This window comes from Melopsittacus undulatus, chromosome 11, assembly GCF_012275295.1.
Source record: "Melopsittacus undulatus isolate bMelUnd1 chromosome 11, bMelUnd1.mat.Z, whole genome shotgun sequence".
Lineage (NCBI taxonomy): Eukaryota > Metazoa > Chordata > Aves > Psittaciformes > Psittaculidae > Melopsittacus > Melopsittacus undulatus.
The window spans coordinates 21,834,885-21,854,735 of NC_047537.1; the positions used below are offsets into that span (position 1 = coordinate 21,834,885).

At 39.1% G+C, this 19,851-nt stretch overlaps 1 protein-coding gene across 1 annotated transcript in view; it reads right to left on the reverse strand.

Annotated features, from left to right (window-relative positions):
• The window catches only part of PRKCA (protein kinase C alpha), a 138,596-nt gene that overhangs the window by 77,945 nt on the left and 40,800 nt on the right, over window positions 1–19,851 (reverse strand). The window contains exon 3 of the mRNA XM_005146132.3: window positions 3,408–3,490. Coding sequence (XP_005146189.2) covers window positions 3,408–3,490 — 83 coding nt within the window. The remainder of the gene's footprint in view (window positions 1–3,407; window positions 3,491–19,851) is intronic.

Below are 19,851 nucleotides of genomic sequence, written 5' to 3' on the forward strand. Positions count from 1 at the left end.
CCCTGGACTGTACAGTCACTTCCTCTCATTTGGGTTCATTTCACTTTTTAAATCACTAGTGATTTTTTCTTTAATTCTATGTGATATGGAATTGGCAACATTTAACAAATCACATGCAGTTTGAAACACTTTCTGGTCACTATATTCCATTAACAAAGGGAGCAAAGATTCAACTCTCAATTTTAAAGCATCCTTTCTGAAAGAAACCTGACGAGTTACTCCTTACCATTAAACACATCTTAACAAAGCAGCAGTCAGTTCCTGAGGTTACTCTCAGATTTTTACAGTGATTTCCTCAAGTTTTAAAGCATTTAATCAATGACTTAAAATAGTTTTTATGAACACCAAGCAATCTCCCAAAAGCAAGCAGCTAAATTAGAGATGATGCTTTGTGTAACATAAAATAGCAGCAGGAGCTGTTAAATTGTACTCAATAGCATCACCATAAAAGAGTTGGCCATGAAGAGAAGATGAAAAATCTCTACTCAAACTACAGAGAGACATCAGATAGCAGCAAAATAACACCCTGCTATGTATAAAGGAAACATAAAGTTTTCTGGTTGTGTGAATCCTTATTTCATCTGAAACAGGATATTGTTCCCCAGACACCATCATTTCAGTGCTAGTCAAGGACGACCACTTGATTTGCTACTATTATTTTCCTTTTGGCACAAACACAGACCTTTCAACCTCGCATTGCAGCTAATCTGAATAAAGCAAAACCAAGGTGATTTTAAGTTTTTGTCTCTTTTACACTCACCTTTATGAAGGCATTTAATTTTGAAGGAATAAAAAGAACAGATTCCCTTCTCTACAGCAATAGAATACTGCAGCAAATATAAATGTTACATGAGGAGACAATACATGTACATCACTATTTTTAGCATGATACAGACCACAGGACTTCTATACAACTGAATAGTCAGTTTATTAAATACTTGATATATAGGAAAGCCTAGAGAATAAGAAAAGGTCTGTGGTTAGCAGAGCCCGAAACTTGATTTGTTTCCTGAATTTATATATCTAGTGTATTTATATCTAGTGTGTATTCCTGTGTATTTCTATATCTACAAGTTAAAAAACACTTCTGTTTCAGATGTTAAAGATATTTAGAGTCTACTGAAGCTGTCCACAGAGCTCCCCTTTCTGCAGGAGGCTGCTGCAACCAGAAAACAAGAGTTTTCAAAGTCAGTGATACAAATCTCACTGTCCACAATTTAAAGTCGCTCAATTCTCTCGTTCAAAGGAGCATTATAAGGACGTACTTTGCCCTTGCCCTTTAGCCACAATCGCAGGTTTAGCTTTCATGGAAACCAGAATGAAATGTCTAAACATGAAGGGTTTTTTCCCCTTCCCAACTGACTAATAGCCCCCCCATAGAGACCTGCCATGCCCCAGGGCAGGCAGTGTCAGTGCTGGACTATCGCTCCTCAAGACGCATCTATAAATAAGTCCTTGCCATCGTGTCCCAGATACCTCCGACCTCAGCAGGGAGGACTGGGAACACTCACCTGCAAGAGCTGCCTGCAGGAAACATCTCCCTTGGCTGTGAAAGGCAGTTTGGCTTCCAAGTGGGAAATGCTTTGTCTATTGTTCTGCAGTCTAACCTTGACCATCACCCATTGTAGGGCATCTATCTGACTGCCAGACTTTGGATTCTCCTTAGTAAATACAACAAATTCAAGTGATAACTGTTCTGAAGGTGTATTTGTAAGGATTGCCTCATTTATGCTAAATGTGCAGTGTGTGCTAATTTAGAATTTTTATAACATGTAATAAATATTATAACATATAATTTATAATTATTACTCTGGGAATTCTCATTTTATTCATGACAGTATTCCTCTTAAAAATAATGGAAAGGTTACATCAGGCAAAGGCACTGGAGAATGTGAGCATGCAAATTAATTGTGCACCTGCATGAAATCATTTAGAAAAGGACTTTTTTACATTTAAAAATCTGCTAAATATTATGATAAGCTTTTTTAACACACTGCATTTCAGAACAAAGCTTCAGGAACTCAGATAGGGATAAGTTACTGAATTGTAAAAGGGGAGACATTACAGTCAAACATTTCAGTGAATTAAAGTGTAACATTCTGAAATCCTCTTTGTGTAATAGGACCCACTAATGTAGCAAATTTTAATAAACCATATTTATTTTCTGTTTGCTTTTAATCCTCAAAGTGGTTTTGAGATACTGTTTCTGTGTAAATATTGAAAATGACTATTTGGTAACCCAAATACCAAAAGAAGGCATTAAACTGATTTATTTAATCCCCAAGGCCCCCCAGAATAAATCACGAAATGCAGTCAGCAACATTAAGGACTATTAACAACCTGTCACACAACTCATTCTATAGCCATGAATTGATACTCGATAAAACTCAATGGTCCCACTCATAAATGTTTGTTCTCATCTATGAACTTTAGGAAAAAAAAACCCTAAAAAAGTCACTTTTCAAATGAAAAATAACCAAGAACACTTTCAAAAGTCAAACCATCCATAACAGGTCCAGAAGACCCACTCATGTCACCACTAACAGTGTCAATCAGCACTAACAACTGCATTTAAATATAAAAACAAGGTAACTTTTTAACATCCCAAATTTTCCAAACCCCCTTTTGGCTTCTGCCCATGTACTGTTCATTGATCTTATGGCTGGCATATGAAAGCAATTCATGAGGAGCTCATTAAAACCTAGCAAGAAAAGTCTTCTGGTGCATTTTGTCAAAGGAGATAATAGCCTACAATCTAGGGCATGAATATGTTGTAAGAAACAAAACAGAGCCATTCAGACAAAGAACTCTTGGAATGCATTGTTCCCATAAGCAGATGTTAAATTACTTCACTGTAAAGCAGATTTTATAAACCCCAAATGAATGTTATTTTTATGTGAACAAACAAGATTAGTTTATTATTTCAGCAGGGTGACACACAATTCTAGTACATATGTCTCCCCATGTAAGCAGATGTGCTCAAAGTGAAAACTGGTTGTTGACCAAAACGCTATGGGTATGTAGAAGCATTGACACAGCAAGATAGAATGAATGCATCCTGATGGGAATACGAGCTCAAGCATCACTGCAATTGCTTCAAAAACCTGTCTCAGGTAAGTCATTTGGATCATGATTAAACTGTCATCTCATTGAAGCTAGAGATCATTGTGCACAAATGATAAGGACCAGAGTCAACTCTGAAGATGTACCTTGAGATAACATGGATACAAGAAGTATCAACAAGCTCTTTTTGATAGATATTTGTAGTCCAAATGGTTTTAAAAGTTCTGAAGTGAATATTTATCATAAAGATCTTATTGATAGTGCTTACAAATAATTCTCACAGTTAGGTATAAACAACATAAAACTACGTGTAAAAGCAACATATTAAATGTTACTGTACTTACATCAGTATCAGGTCCCTTGTCAGCCCCAGGACAAGAGAAGGTAACAAACTCATGGCATCTCTTATGAACCACAAAGCAGCAAACTAGTAAGAAAAGGGAAAGCAACAATTAGAATGAAATATATTAATTTTTTTCCTATTGTAGCAAATATAACAACAGTGGAAATAAAACTTGTAGTTGAATATTTCACCTGCAAGTCAGTGAAAGAAAGCAGAGCCTAATATTAAATAAAGACACACAAGAAAGGCAGACATCAAGTAAACAATATAAATAAAGATGGATATTAGAAACATCAAAAGATTCTACACAACAATGAATATTTAAGAGAGACCTCAGTGTTAAAATACAGTGTGGAATGAGCAATTCCATAAAGCCATGTTTCCTGAATCTAAATCCGTATCTGTAACAAGAACTGTCAAAGTGCATGCAGGCAAGAGCAGGAGGCATAAATAAGGAATGAAACCGGTGCTTGGGTATGGGATGCATTCACCTCTATGCCTTGGTGAAGAGGTCTAAGACATCCAATATCTTTACTACTTAATTGCTTCAGTGAGAAAGCAAAGTATGGAGACTTTTGTAGAGAACAAAGTGTTCTCATATCACAGAACAGCAGGAGATAATGGGTAAAGCAAATGATCTGATTACAATATGACTCCCATTTAACATTCATGATCTGAAAGGAATTTTTCTTTCTCAGATAAGGAAAGCTTCTTTTGATTTTATCATCTCATGTGAGCAAAGCTACAGGCTGTCACAAAACACAGGTCATGCATGTCTCCCCAAACCACATAAGAACAAGTTGATTGTTCTTGAGTGTGCTTCTTTTGAGAAGAGGTATTTTTGCTTTTCACCCTCACTACAGGTTATTTTTGATATTAAGCTTAGTTCAGTTACTCCAGAATTGCTCCACATTTTAACAAAATGGAACAATTTAGATTTGAGACTGTGCAAACCTTGAAACAAACACACAGCAGCAAGCAATGAGTCAGGAGATGATAATGAAATGATTCAAAAGGAATTCACTATTTCTTTACATATAACACATTCCCTAAAGACTTCAAATTTTGCATTTACAATACATAAAAAGACACTATTTCAAAGGATGCTTCTAAAGAATAAAATAGATTTCATTTGAATGACACTTGCAAACACTGAATTTCCTCAACATCAGTGGAAACCAAATTAAATTATCTCTGTTTTTCCAAACAACTCATCTCCTGAGGCACCTTTAACACTTCTTTTCCCCCATTTAATATGTATACAAATTCCTTTCACCTAATCAAGAGAGCTGAGAAAGATGTTATCAAGTGCAGCTTCATGTCATTGCAGCACACAATGATGACTCCTCCATAACGCCAGACTGGCCTCATTTACATCCTTAAGTCAGCCGTCTGGCTTTAAAGAAGTCTAATCACCCTCATATCTTTCTCCAGCTATTTTTCATCCTCATCCCAAGCAGCAATTGTTTCCAACAGCTCTATTTCTGACACGGCATATGTTAAATCTTTGGGCAAATGGAATAAAATGGGCTTTGCTCTACTGATTCCAGATAAGCTCTGTTGCCTTCACATGAGCCAGAGCACTGGTGCAATGTAGGCTGCCCACTTGGTTGTCTAGTTTGTTCATCAATCTCAACCCCAATGAATCCTACAATTATCATTTCCATGGTTTGTTTCTACCAACTGGAAGATCACTAAGTGGCAATTACTATTAATACTACTTGTAGCTGAAAAACGTTTCACTTCCAAATTGGAGTTTTGGTTCCAAACCTTCCCCTCTTGAAGACAAAAGCCCGAATAAATCACACGCAAAAAACTAATATCCTCATTACATCCTTCAGGAAACAAAAAAGTGAACTCATTACTTTTGTAGGCAGTGATCATACAGTTGCAAATGACAACATATGAAAAGATCTTGGAAACACTTCTGGGAGGTTGTAGGACTGAGCTGCTTTACCAATGCCTGCTTTTCAAATCAGGATCTTAGACTGGCTACTCCAGCTCTGCCTTTATTCAGCAACAGTCTGTGTTAGAAGAACTCTGCATTTTTGGGCATCTATTTTGGGCAGTATTTATGAAATAGCATAGTCACATCCCACCTCTGAGCTGACAGCCTCACACAGTGTGTTAAAAAATGCATTTAGCTAGAGAAAATGTCAACCTTGTTTTTAATCTGATATATTCTAAGTGTCAGGATAGGTACATAGGAAAACCAGCGCCACTCTTTGCTACAGCCTCAGACCATGGGTATGAACTTTAGGCTTCATGAAAACAATGCTAATCACACTACAATGGGAACTCCAGTTCAGCTGCCAAACCACATAGACCAGACAGCATATGTCCTTTGGGACTTGTAGCTACACCTCAAAAAAGTCATTAAGGTTTCAGTTACTGGTACTGGCTACTGAACTTCTAAAAACCTTTCTGTTCAGTCAATAGGCTGACTGTTCAGTCAATAGGCTGACTGTTGTGTGCACACCGACATGGGCAGTCTCAATTCTTTTGCCTTGTTTTCCTACTTCTATTTGTAATGGGTTGGCTCTCTCCAAAGAACTTCTTTCCTTAGGGAACAATTCAAAAGCATCAGACCTATCTCACCTTTTGAGAATACCCAAATAGATTGACACAAAAACAAACAATGAAATGAGCACCCCTCCTGGAACCATAAATCTAAAGGGAAAAGAGTAAGGGTGAACTAGAATCCCTCCTTACATCATTTCCATACATCAAATTTAACACCCAAATTCTCATTTTGAAATTCAGCCATTAGAGTGTATTTCAGCATTAGTCTTAAACTTTTATCACTTTCACAAGGCAATACGAAGCTAGAGAACTCACATAAAGAATTCTTAATCCATAGAAGTGCAAATAAAACGTTATCTGCTTAAAAATAGCATGCCATTTTTTTCCAGGATAGAGATGAAAAATAAGCCCTCATTTGTTACTTGTTTTGAAAAGATGTTAATAGCTTCACATCACTTACTGCAGCTGTTAAGGAGTCACATTATGCTCACCACCTTCTTGTAATGAAAGTTATTACTCTGCTTTGCAGAGACTGCCAGGGAATTTGTTGGTTTACATTTTAACAAGGGTGTAAGTGAGCTGGCGCACATTATGCATAGTAGCTTGAGAGCAAGTGGTATCTTGAGGCTGACAGTTATGATGAAAACGAAAATTATTGAGGTATTTTCATGTTTTGACAGTGTGATTTGCATCTGTGGTATATAGAATGTGGTTGCAGACATCCATCCCTTCCAGCTCCGGGCTTGCTAGAGACAAATGATCACTCAGCCGCCAAGGGAGGGGGCATGGGGAGGAAGGGAAAGAACAAAACAGGCCTTGTGTTGCAAAACCAGAGTAGCTGCTAGTTCTCCACCAGCATGCTGATCCCTTGCCCTCCATCCTCCCAGCAGTGCTGCAGAGAGCAGAGAATGCTGAAGGAGTAACATGAAAACAAGGAAGAATGTGCTACAGAGCACTTGGTGCATTCTCAAAACAAACAAACAGGAGATGCACTACATGGTATCTGGGATTTATGATATGTAATGGGAGGACAATTCATTCTATCCAACACTTCTCTGTGCATGCAAAAATACTGAGAAAAACATGTTGATAATATATATACTATCATCAGTCAGAGTTACAGGGCACGGCTGTAAATTTCCAACTGTCTTCTCAACTGTGATGTGCGAAGGTTATCATGATATATATTGTTGGGTGAGAGTTATTTGTTGAAAAACACTGTTAGTTGTAGCTTTCAGATAGGACGTGAGACTGATGAGAGAAATGAAATATTACAATCATAAATAACAGAAGCAATCTTCTCTATTAGATGATCTATAAAGGAGAAAAGCCATTGTGGAGCCCCAGTCCCGTCCCCCCCCACATCCTTTAGGCATACGTCTGAAGAGCTCCACTACCACAAACCTTCCAAAGTGCAGTGGCAAAACCATCACGTCAAAAGTCACAGACTTTCTAATTTGGAGTTATTAGGAAAGTCCAACAGATACTTAAAATCCCCATATCATTATTCTACTCCCACTGCTGGGAGGGGAACAGCAGGTCTGATGAGCTCTACCAAACAGACATGGATATTGCACCACACTCTCTATTTATTCAAGTAAAACGAATTAAGCTGCAAACCTAAAGGGCAAAGGGAATTCATTTCTAAGAGACAAACTGAACTGCCAGTTATTTGCTATAGAGAAATTAGTGAGGTTTTATTTCCAAGTCATCGTTGACTTGTTTGTTAATAGTCAAGAGTATTCTCCCAATTTTAATGATGAACTTATAAAACTTTAACTACTGTAAAAATAACATATTAGCTTCCTATTTAAACAAACCTTAAAGCTGTGGCTCCACTGTTATGACATTATTAATTCCCAACAGCAACAGCTATACATATTCTTGCCTACATCATTTGTTTCTAATGGTGTTTCTTCCCAAGGAAGCAGTAGAAGCGGCCTGGTTGGCCACAACAGGGAAATAACTCTGTGCACACTCAGTATTTGTCGTTGGGTTTTGAATAAGAATTGATTCTGAACTGGACTAAGGAGTTGCAATGTAAGTATAACAGGGATGAAAATCACTCTCTGCCATTACCCTCACAGTAAACTGGAGAACTTCAAGGGCCTCTACAGTAGCTTGGAGCACTGCGTAATTTTCTGTTGCTGTTTCACATACTTTGCATTTCCAGTGAGGCCACAGAATTTCCCCAAGGGGCCTATATTACTGCTTGCCTTGTGCCTTCTGCACGACACCAAGCAATGAATGAATTTGGCACATGGCACGCATTAGTTCATTCTAAGATTAAATACAGCAATTACATTAAACGGAAATAGGGTACTACTTCAAAATAGACAAAGCACTTAAATACCAACTACATTTGTTATTTAAATAAGCATTACTGCTTAAATAAATTTACTAGGAACAGATTAAACTCAGGAACAGGAAATATTTCCAGAGCAAGAAGAGCAGCAATTAAGAAACAGGGTTTAGTAAAACTTGTCTTTCTCCTTTTCTGAATAGGATTACAATCCACAAGGAAACAATGGAAATCCCTTTCAAGGCTGTAGATTCTAAACCAAACACAAGTCAGAAGGAGCACTACCTTTGACTGTTATGAGCATACTGAACCCACAAGGAATTCTGTTAGAATCCCATTTCTCTAACTTTTTCAACATATATAATTTATAACACATCAGCTAGTTTTTGTGCCAGTGTTTCACCCCATCTAGAAGAGAGTGCTATCTCAAGAGAGTGCCCAGGCTAACACTTACAACTGCTATATGCTGTCTTTCCACTTGGCATTTACAGCTCTTCTCACTAAAACAACCTGCAGCACAGTGAGATGCAGCCTGCTCCAGGATAACATAGTTAATAAGAAACTGTCTCTCCCCATCACCTTAACCTGTTACTAAGCTGCTTAAAGCTCTTTTGTAACAGCATGAGGTCACACAGCACCTACATGGCACTAATCTGCACAGTGTTAAGACACTGCTTGCTTCATGGGTTATCTTTATTTCCCTTCCCGTTTCTGCAAAACTCAAACTACCTGCTCAAAGCAGCATCAAACACCTACCCTGAAGTCAAAGTACAGAGACTACATGAAATCAATACTGATAAATTAGGGCCAATTCCTCCTTCTAAGCACTAAGTCTAGCACTCAATAATTGGTTTGCGCATCCTCATCCATCTGACCTTGCTGCACAGGTTGTCAATTCTGACTAGTTCAATCAGGCTAAATAGGCTGGGGGAGGACACAAGTAAGATCTCTACTACGTATTTTTCAAAGAGAAAGTAATGGTTAACTGCAACATCATCTTATTTGTGTGAAAGGATTACACAGATCGTCTGGACAGTCTTAACTACTCAGGTCATTAACTCGTTTACACTAAGCATAAAGCAGATGGATGCTGCCGGTAAGCTGGCTTTGCCACAACTACAACAGCGTGCAAATACAGCCTGTATGCCTGGCAGAGAACACACGGATATTTGCATCTACCCAACAACTTTGGCAGACCCTGTAGTTCTATGGGCTAAAATTGTAACTGTACCTGCAGTGACATGTCACACATTGTCAAACAGGCCACATTTAGTAAAATAACCAACACATTCGGGTTTGTCTCAATACTATATTCAGGTACATACCTCATTTGCCATTTCTGTCTTCCATTACAGGGAAAAGAAGGTTCATAGTACTGGTTTTTCCCCTAGAACTGTGGCGCTATGTTTGCAAAACTGAGGAAGAGCTTCAAAGTATCAAAGTATTTAATGACATATGAAGCATTCAACACCATCTACTTGTTAATTACACACTTTTTAAAAGACAGAAATCACCATTTCCATGTAAAGTCCTTGCTAAAGTTCCACAAGCCATTAATCTCTCTGCTTTGAGGTGTCCCATTTTATAAATGAATAATAACCCAGAAGTCATCTGTCAAACCAGTGCTGGAACAGCTATTTCAAGAACGTGTAACAGCAAAAGGGATGACCCACAATCAGCCTTTCACATTGCTGCTTTAGTTATTTCTCTTTAGTTTAAAAATCTGCTGATCTGAACATGTTGTATGCCAGCAACAAAGACACTCTGGGTGTCTGCTGTAACCTGCTTTGCAGCTGTGTACAAGCATATCAGCAAGGAACAGCACAGCTCTTTCAATTAAAGACCTGACACAATATGAAAGCCCACGAATGGTTCTTGTGAACACTGAACATTAGCTCTTGATTTTCCAGCTAACTCCGCAGTGACCCTAATTGCAGAACTGGGATGCCTGAAACGAAGCTGCTGCCTCCAGTTTGATGCATTACCTACTGCAAAAATAAAGGGCCGAGAGAGGCAGCACTGCAGAGCAGCACAGGCTGCACACATTTAAGACCAGGAAACAACGGGATACAAGACTAAATCGATCTTGGGAATGCAGCTGTTGGATTTTGTTTTCTAATACAGCTGGAACCCTGGAAGCCAGCAGAAAACAGAGCTTTTGGAAAATCAGGGTGACTGCCTCTACCGATGCTACAAGACATTAGCATCACACCTACCATGAAAAAAGAACGAGGTCATAGAATCATAGAATCATAGATAGTTAGGGTTGGAAAGGACCTTAAGATCATCCAGTTCCAACCCCCCTGCCATCGACAGCGACACCTCACACTAAACCATATCACCCAAGGCTTCATCCAACGTGGTCTTGAACACTGCCAGGGATGGAGCATTCACCACCTCCCTGGGCAACCCATTCCAGTACCTCAGCACCCTAACAGTAAAGAATTTCTTCCTTATATCCAATCTAAACCTCTGCTGTTTAAGTTTCAACCCGTTACCCCTTGTCCTATCACTCCAGTCCCTAATGAATAGTCCCTCTCCAGCATCCCCCTAGACCCCCTTCAGATACTGGAAGGCTGCTATGAGGTCTGTCCTCAATGAGTAAACCTCCTCCAACATTAAGAGCAATCACAATGCCTTTGCTTTACAAGCCCAGCCGCCATCCCAAGCCACATTCTTCCCATTCTGCCTCTTAACCACCAAGCCAGGGCTGGCTTGGAAGCTGCTGTTGATTGTTCAGTCACGAGGTGCCTAATGCCTGGGAGATTTATGTGATTTCTTAATCTTTCATCTCACATTAAATCACCCCCATGGCCAATTTAACACAGCCTGCGCCATGCCCCACAGTAAGCATGGAAAATAGATGGAATACAGAAGGCATGCTCACACACATGCAAGGTTTACCGATACAGAAATAGTTTAGAATATTTTGGTACTAATATCTTGTTTTGCTCCACACTTTACTTCATAATTTAATGATACCAAGCTAGTGGTGGCTGTAAACCAAAACATTTCCTTCCTTCAGTGCGATTTGTATGGACACAATAACTACAACAAGTGAAATGCCAGATCTGAATGCCAAGAGCTGCACATTAGGTATTTTAGTATATTTTGGATTTAAGTCCAGGCTTTCTGTTGTGTTTGAGAAACCTTACACATACTAATGAAACTAATGAGCCTTATTTGCTAGTAAACTCAATCCACGCACTAATTCCACTGTTGCCAAAAGACAGTATTTGTTTTCTTCATGATGGGAAGAAGTGAGGCCGGGATGACACTGAACAAGCTGTTTGAAATATGAACAGAGCCATATCCCAAGTACTAAAGTGCAAGAAATATGCCTCCTATGATACCTGTTTGGGTACAACCCTGGTAGGAGAATTGTTTCACAGTTGCCAATACAAAAGGGACAATCACATAATTCTGCATTTTACTTACCTATACAAAAGTCACTAAAAAGATGAGAGAAGTCTTTGATATGAACTTTCACACAATCATGATTCCCAATGTTTTTTGCAACTCGTATCTGATTACATACATCTTATTAAAGGGACATCTGCCAGAAACTTGGGTATCACTTTCCTGAGCTCATCAATCACTGCAAACACAGTTTCTTCCCAAAGTAACTGCAAATGCTCAGGAAGAAAAACAACAAACAAAATACCAAAGCTCTGCACTACATCCCTAATGAGTTAGAAATTTATTGCCCATGTAAGGCAACATATACACAGAGAAGCCAATGGGCAGAAGAGGGTTTTTATCTGCAGTATGTTAGAAGGGTACATTGCTTACTCATAACAGGCAGATTAATTCCTAAGGTTTGGCAGATATCAAAATTACATGGCTGAGTGAATAACACAAGTTATAGTAATTCATTCCAAATAGCAGAAGTGGCATTTAGAGGAAATACCTGCGCACTCAGAAGTAGGCAGTATATACCTAGCTAAATATGAAACCATGGAAACATGTCATTTAATTATGAACCAATTATTTACATTTGCAGTAAGACATTTAAAGAGGAAAATAACAAACAAAGAAGCAGTTGAGACGGGAGATGTGCAGCAAGGAAAACAGCATGGCAAGAGGCAGTGCAATGTGTCACCATACAGTCACTACAACTTTCAAAGGTACATTCTGAGCATGAATTCAGGGAGATTTAACTAATTGTACCCCCATCAGTCTATTAATTCAGCACTAGGCTTTCACATACAGCCCTTCTTAGCTTACCCATCTTGGTTCCTAGTGCTTTGCCAGCTCAAACATTTTCACTCTCAGGGAAGCACCGCATCAGCATGCAGAGCTGACATAGTGATGATTTCCTAAGTCATGGTTAAGTGACCACTTTAATTTGACATATGGCACATTGCTGTCAAAACCATTGGCCCCATCCACTTGTTTCTATGTCTTAGCATTTATGCAGTCAATTTTTTTTGGCAAGGCTGGGTTTTAGCTGGACCAATTCCCCGAGCTAGCTCAATGCACAGAGCATGAAAGTTCATGAAGCACAAAAATAGAACAACTACAAGACCACCACAGTAGCCTAGATTCATTCTGGATTTATACTAGATAAAGCAGACGGGATAACAACCTGTATGAATGTTAAAATGCAATCCATTGTGCATAGTTAAGTCAAAGAACTGAGATTTCTTTGGTTTATCTAAGTGACTGCCAAAGATTTTAAGTCACTTTTCAAGTATAGACAACATTCCTAGGCTTTAATCTTTATCTCAAAATGCTCCCCAAAATGTAACCTATGTTTGAGTTCTAAGTTCTTAGATTAACTGCTATACTTGTTATTAAGTCATATAGAACCTTGACTCTGAAAGTACCATACAAGCATTTTCCACTGTACGGTCATGACAGATTTGTGTGGTTTTTCCTGGCTCCCTGAAGCAGCAATAGAAGCAGTATTTCTTACTTTCTGTCAGACAGAATGAGTCGTATTCTCATGATGTGGAAAGATAAACACTATTTCCTATCCCATATATTTACTAAAAGCAATACATTAGCTCAAGTGAAAAAATGAGGCAGGGCTGTCAGTGATGTGTTAGCTAAGATCCATCCCAGAATATTGCTTACAACAGGCCGAGAATTTTCAAGCAGCAATAAGGGACTGGAATTCAGTAACCCATGACTCAAACCCCCAGCAAACCCTCAGAGATTGCAACTCATTCCTGCTCGCCATGGAACATGCACAAAGGGTCTGCAGTCCAGAACTGGAGCAAATTCATTTCTGTCATTGCTGTCTTTTCAGCCTGTTTTTATTCAAGGCTTTACTGTAGGACATGTTAGCACTTCAGAAGAGACCATAAAGGCCACTGGAATTAAAGCATTCTGTAATTGCACATCAAATCTATAACTTGTTAAGGAAAACAACCAGCAAGATTTGAGCTTTCAGTTGTCAGATTTTCAAAGCACAGATTAATAGGTAAAATAAGAATGCTCTTTTTCATGTGTGTTAAAAAATAATACAGCCTTTATGAATGGTTCTTGAGAAGAAACCATTGAAACCACTTTATTTTGAGCTTTAAAGTTTTTCTGACATAAATAATAACTATTTTCCCTCCCTAACTGTCCCCCTTCCTATATACAGCACAACAAAGCAATTCATCATTTTTATAATAAGCATTTAACATCACTAGAAACCAGGCTTTTACAAAGGGTGTGCAATGTGCTTATGGCTACCTGGGATGCTGTGTTATTCCAAACCGAGTAGAAGTACTGGTGGATCTATCCATTCTAAAAGACAATTTGCTGCTAGAGGCGTAGCAGAGATCACCCCACCAGTGATATGGATGAGTTAAAACAGACTTTTTTTATCCCCAGGAAGAATTAAGTATAGGCCAGGAACAGAATTTATATTATTAATATATTAAATAAATTTGATATTAATCTGCAGAACTGTAACACTCCCAGCACTCCAGGGAGTCAGAGGTGTAGGGGGAAGAGGTAGAAACCCCAACCAACAAAAACCAGACACTCGGTGTGGCATCCAGCCCCAAAGGGACATCTGGGAGCAGGTTGTCACTGGATACATAATGGATGAAGCAGAGATCTGCACTCACTGGGCAGCACGGCAGTCGGTTGACAGTCAGGTCCCCATTTCCAGACCACACTGGCATAAGAATGGAAGCCCATGCATCCATGCAAAACACAATCAGAGCAAGGCATGCCAGAGTGGTTTCCATAAGCCCATATAGAGATAAGACAGATACCAAAACCAAAGGACTTCAACAGGACAAGATTTCTTTGTGTGCTATGATGCCCATACAATGATGATGGAAACGGTAACAGCTGAGAACTGGTGATAACACCACGAGGTTTATTGAGCAGAGTACCTGATCTAGAAAGCTTGTGGCAAGCCACCTCACTTAAGTAGTTTCCCCAGTGCTACAATCTATGTTTATGCATCTCTTGCTTCCCAAGTCACCTAATTCAAACATTCAATGTTGCCTGCAAGTTCTAATGGATCAATGTCTGCACTTCGCAATGTTTCTCCTTAGGCCTCCGTTTAGTAACAGAAGTTAATCCATAGCTAGTTTGAAGCAAGAAAAAAGCCACTTTTTCCCTGGCAAGATTTGGATTTGAGTCCTTACAATCAATAGGCTGAATAATGCCCTTTTTATATAATGCAGCTCATTCACTGCATCTCACCCACACTCCTTAAATGCTGTTTAATACTTCTGACTGTGAATATTCCATTATTTCAGCCAAAAATAGTCTTTATTTTCAATCATTATATGCCTTGTAATGCTGCACACTGCAGCGTGCTTAAATCCTTCGCGAGTTGAGTAATATAATGCAGTAAAACTGTATGAAAGCAAGTGATTTCTATAAAACCGCATGTTCTCTGTGTAAACAATGTTAAACTATTACAGACGTGAACGCAAAATAACACATCCCGGTGGATTTCAATTGGCATGCAAAGAGATGAGTTCTACATGAGGTACATTGAAGCGTTGTAATACGTGTAGAAGTAATTTCAGGCTCCAAAGGCTGAAAAAGTGCATCCCACGTACAGAATAGTATCATACATCAACAAACTCTTACATAAGGAATCAAACTTCCATTAGTGCCTGGATGTAACAAGAACTTTCAGTGTGGCAGGAACTTTGCTTTAAAGCTGTCATGATTAATCTACAAATAGGTCAACCATCAGTTAAAATGGGATTAAATTGTGTCTTAGGCAAATGGCCAGGGTTGGTCACAGAACACCCCAGCTAGCGTCACGCCATAGACTGTTTCTTTGGGAAATGAGTTTTTTCACTAGGCTGGCTAAAAACATCCCTCCAAATTGAAGGGCAAACCTACAACAACTACAGACTACAGCTTCAGTGCAGCAGGAATCCTCTTGTGACACAGGCTGGCTGTGCTTGATGGGAAGGAAACAAGCTAAACAACCTCAACCTGTCAAACACTTCACTAGAGAAAGGAACATTAGTCTGTAGTTTCCTATCTGCTTCACATAAGCTTAAACCAGCATCACTCTTAAAGAAACACTTCTATTATCTGCCTCTCTCCCCAGCTGACTATCCCTGACCTGGACCAGACCCTTCTTTTTACTAGTGCTTGTGGGCACATAGGGATTCAGTCAAGGATTCCCTCCTTGGCACATTACTGATGCTTATATGTTGATGCAGTGAAAAGCCCTTGGATGGGCTGATGCACAGACAATTAGGCAACTGCATGAACCGCATGTCTAGGGCAGGAACAGACCGCTTTCAACTTGGAGCAGTGTACCTGGGTTGTGGAATGGCATCACAGTCATCACTGAGAAAGGCTTAGCATCTTCACAACAGAGATCAGGCAGGAAAACTCCTCTCTCGGGTTGTGCTCCCTATCCCCAGCCATCCACAACTCCTTTATTTTAACATTACACACCTCTAAAGCCAAAGATTGTCCTTCAAAATACTAATTGTTAAATCCTAGGAAAAATAGTACAGAGGCTACAGTTACATTAGATGTGACTGGTGAGAATCTCTGCAGCTGGAAAGCCAATGGATGTATTTGTTCTGAAACTCACTGAGTTATAAACAGCTTTATGAAAGTGACTCAGGATTTGGAACAAACTGAGGATGAGGAACAAAAAAAGGGGAAGAGAAAAAGATGTGTTCTATTATCTCAAAACTGTGCAGGGCTGACAATGTGCATGGAGGCTGCTGAGGACAGAGCCCTGGGTTCTGTATTTCAGTGCCTTTGTATTTGTTCCCTTCCCTGTGCTGCCTCAAGAGTGCAACTGCAGAACTGAAAGGGGGCTTTAAGGTTTTCTTGGACATACTTCTGCTAAGCAACAGCTAACACTATTACTACTGAAAATAGTAATACCAGGTATTACTATAATCAGGAAGTCATAGTTAATTTCCCTGCTGCATAATGGAACCTCATTCTTATCACAGAACTTCCATACTCCCATAAAACATCTTGTTTTACAAAATACAACTGCAACTGCTCTAAGCTTTTATGGGAAAGCCACAAAAATTGTACACTTTTCTGTTACACTACTTCTACACTGGTATCCCATTCATTTTTATTTGTGAGATAGAATGAAGATGGTGTCTATGTACACAAAGGTTGGGGTTTTTAGTTTGGATCTTACATCCATTCACGGACACATTAACACAGTGCGTCTATGAACAAACACAAGGGGTTTCACAAGTTCAACTGTGCTAATTAGTCATATTTCAGATTGAAATTACTCTCTGCTTGAAAGAAAAAGATTAGGGCTTTGCTTCTTGCTCTATTACCCAACTGGCATTTAAGTCAATCTGCTAAAAGTGTATCTGCTTCAATGGAAGCTCAAAATAACCCATTAAAGGAATATGCAAATCTCTGAGCTTTTATTCCTTTTTCTCCCTAATACTTTAATCTAATAAGAACATACTACACTACTAAGAAATTCTGGCTAAATCTGTTATTCAGCCCTTTTTTAGTTCTTTCGTAATTCCACTTGCGCTGTCATGAATAAGACAAAACTAAGCTATTTTCCTGGCAAGATGTTTAGAACAACTTCAAGTACTTCAGCATTCAGAATGTTTAACAGGGTAAGGAAAGCCTTTCCACAGGACAAGGCACATGCTCAATTGATACTCCAATGCAGATGAGAACATGGCCAACAACAGAAAAACCACCACTGCAAGGACCTGAGGTGTCCCTAAATCAGACGGCTGCCATAGTAAGAGACCGTTCCCCAAATCCTAACAGGAAAACTGGATTGCCTTTCAGCCATACTGTTAAACACAGCTGCATCATGAAGTTCATTCAGTGATGTTATTAATAGATTTGATAAATATAAAACATGTTGAACATGAGGAATATGGAAAAGTATTGATCAGACCAACAGCCTGCTGAAGGAAGACATTGCCTGCCATGGTTTTGCTCCCCTGGGAAGAGACAGTGCATCACTGAACCCCATAGACAAGCAAAACAGGAGGCTGGGCTCTACTGAGAAGTGACAAATAAGGCACTGTGAATTCACTAGAATGGTTGATAAAGCAAAAATGCTGTTCATGAAAAGGGCTAGACCTACACCTTCCAAAAAACCCTCTACGTGGATCAAAATACCAGCTCTTTACATGTAACAGTATTGAGTCATTCAATGTAAATTGAAACTAACCCAAACAAACATAGACTGCTGCAAAGTAACTTTCTAACAGTCTGTGTTTTACATCAACCAGCTCATTTTATTTGGAGTAAGAAGCAACCAAAACCTGACAAACTTCCATTATACTGGTGGTGTTGTGACAGCAGCTGGCACACGCTGTTCTGATTTACAGGGATGCACATCTTAGCTTCTGTACAACAGAAATGGCTCTGCCATGCTTTACGTTGGCCTCTTCATTTCAAGATGTTACATGTGAGGCTTTGTTAAATGGGTTTAAAAATGGCCTATGGTAAAAGAAGAAAGAAATGAACCCCCATGTCTTTTTTAATGTGGAAAATTATTCCTACTTCAGGGTAGCTATTTGATTTCATACACGAATTACTGAAACCTCAGGATACTCAAAAGGCTTTCAGCCTTTTCCGTGAATGACTCTCCTTTCAGGCATACTTTGTCCATTTAAATTCTACTTCCAGTAATGCTCTACACATTTATTCTGTTAGAGAGGAATTTACACTAAAGTCTCTTTCACTTTAAGAGGAAAACACATTTATGTACACGTGATGGCTTCTTGCACCTAGTGCTTACATTCATGTTAATATATTCATGTTAATGCCCCCCTTGGCTTCCTCCAATCCCACAGTCAGCAGAGCTCTGCTACCTGTTAAGCTAAGGGCCACTGTTGTTAAGACAGAAATCCAGGTCTTCACTTTTGCTCAGTGACACTTGACTTGGTTTCTCTCCTTTCCAACTGACTTTTCGTTGTCAATAAAACTGTTATCCTCCTTCCTGACTGAAACAGGATGATTCATCCAGTTACAGTAGCAGGGGGTTGTGTTGGGTTTCCCGATGATTACTGATTTATAAATGAACTACAGTGGGATTTATCTCATCCACATGTTCAGACATTTACAGGGATCAGATCTGTTTGAGATCACTGCTTTATAATCAATCGAGTGAAGAAGGCATTTCTTTCTCTTAAAAGAAGTGCTTTATCACACCCTGATGTAAATTGTCTGCATCATGTGGAAAGGTCCCCTATAAGAAACAATGGATTCCAGTCTTAAAAAATGCTTTAGGATGAGATTAATCACGTCTGAGCAGAGTCCATTTCTCTCCATAGGCTATGAAAGGATTCAAGACAACGTGTTAAAAATTTACGTTGGCATTTAAATATGAATGGATTAAACTCATCCTATATGTTGGCTAAAGCAAAATAAGGTTTAAATTAATTGGATAATCTGTGTGTGCATCGTGCTTAGAGCCAACTCCTGCAGAAGCTGATGCATCCGCCTCGTTTGGGTAGGCACACTGCCTTATATAATGAGAATTCCCTGTGCTAGTGGGACCAAAAGAGAACTAAAGCACTGCCTAGTGCCTTCTGGTTTCCATTAGTAGGACACTTACTGATGATTTCTTTCCTAGGGATTTCAGGTTAAAAACTGTTTTATCATCATTCTGGTGTCTAAGTGCTACCCTCCTCCTGCCTAGTCATTTGCTCATGTCAACTATCTCATTCCATACACAGAAAGTGCATCAGAAAGCTCATTTAGGCCCAAGCAGCACTTGTGTAAGGACAGTCAAACCAGTCCCCTATAAATAGAGCACATTGACTTCCACAATTTTCAGTTCATTCCTTCCCTTTTTGGACCAATTTCTGGACATATTATGCAAGCTGGAAGAATAGATGCTAATTCCCTGGTGGCTATTAGTGTGTCTAGACTCATTCATTGACCTAGATGATGCCTTAATTGCATCTCTTCTATCTGATGGGGAAAATATACTCTAACTTTTCCTGACTGCAACCTTTGTCATTAAGTTTTCTAACTGAAATCACCGAATTTAATGAAAAGCAGTTATACTCCATGTTCTCTGAAACTGAGTTATGTGGAACACTTAATATGATCCACAGGAAACCTCTGTCCATTTACATGTCTGCTTTCAGGACTTCAGAGTTTTTGGCTTTTGGCTAGTAGACAAGGCAGTGGTGTTACCTCTGATCTTACCACCTTTTACAATAGA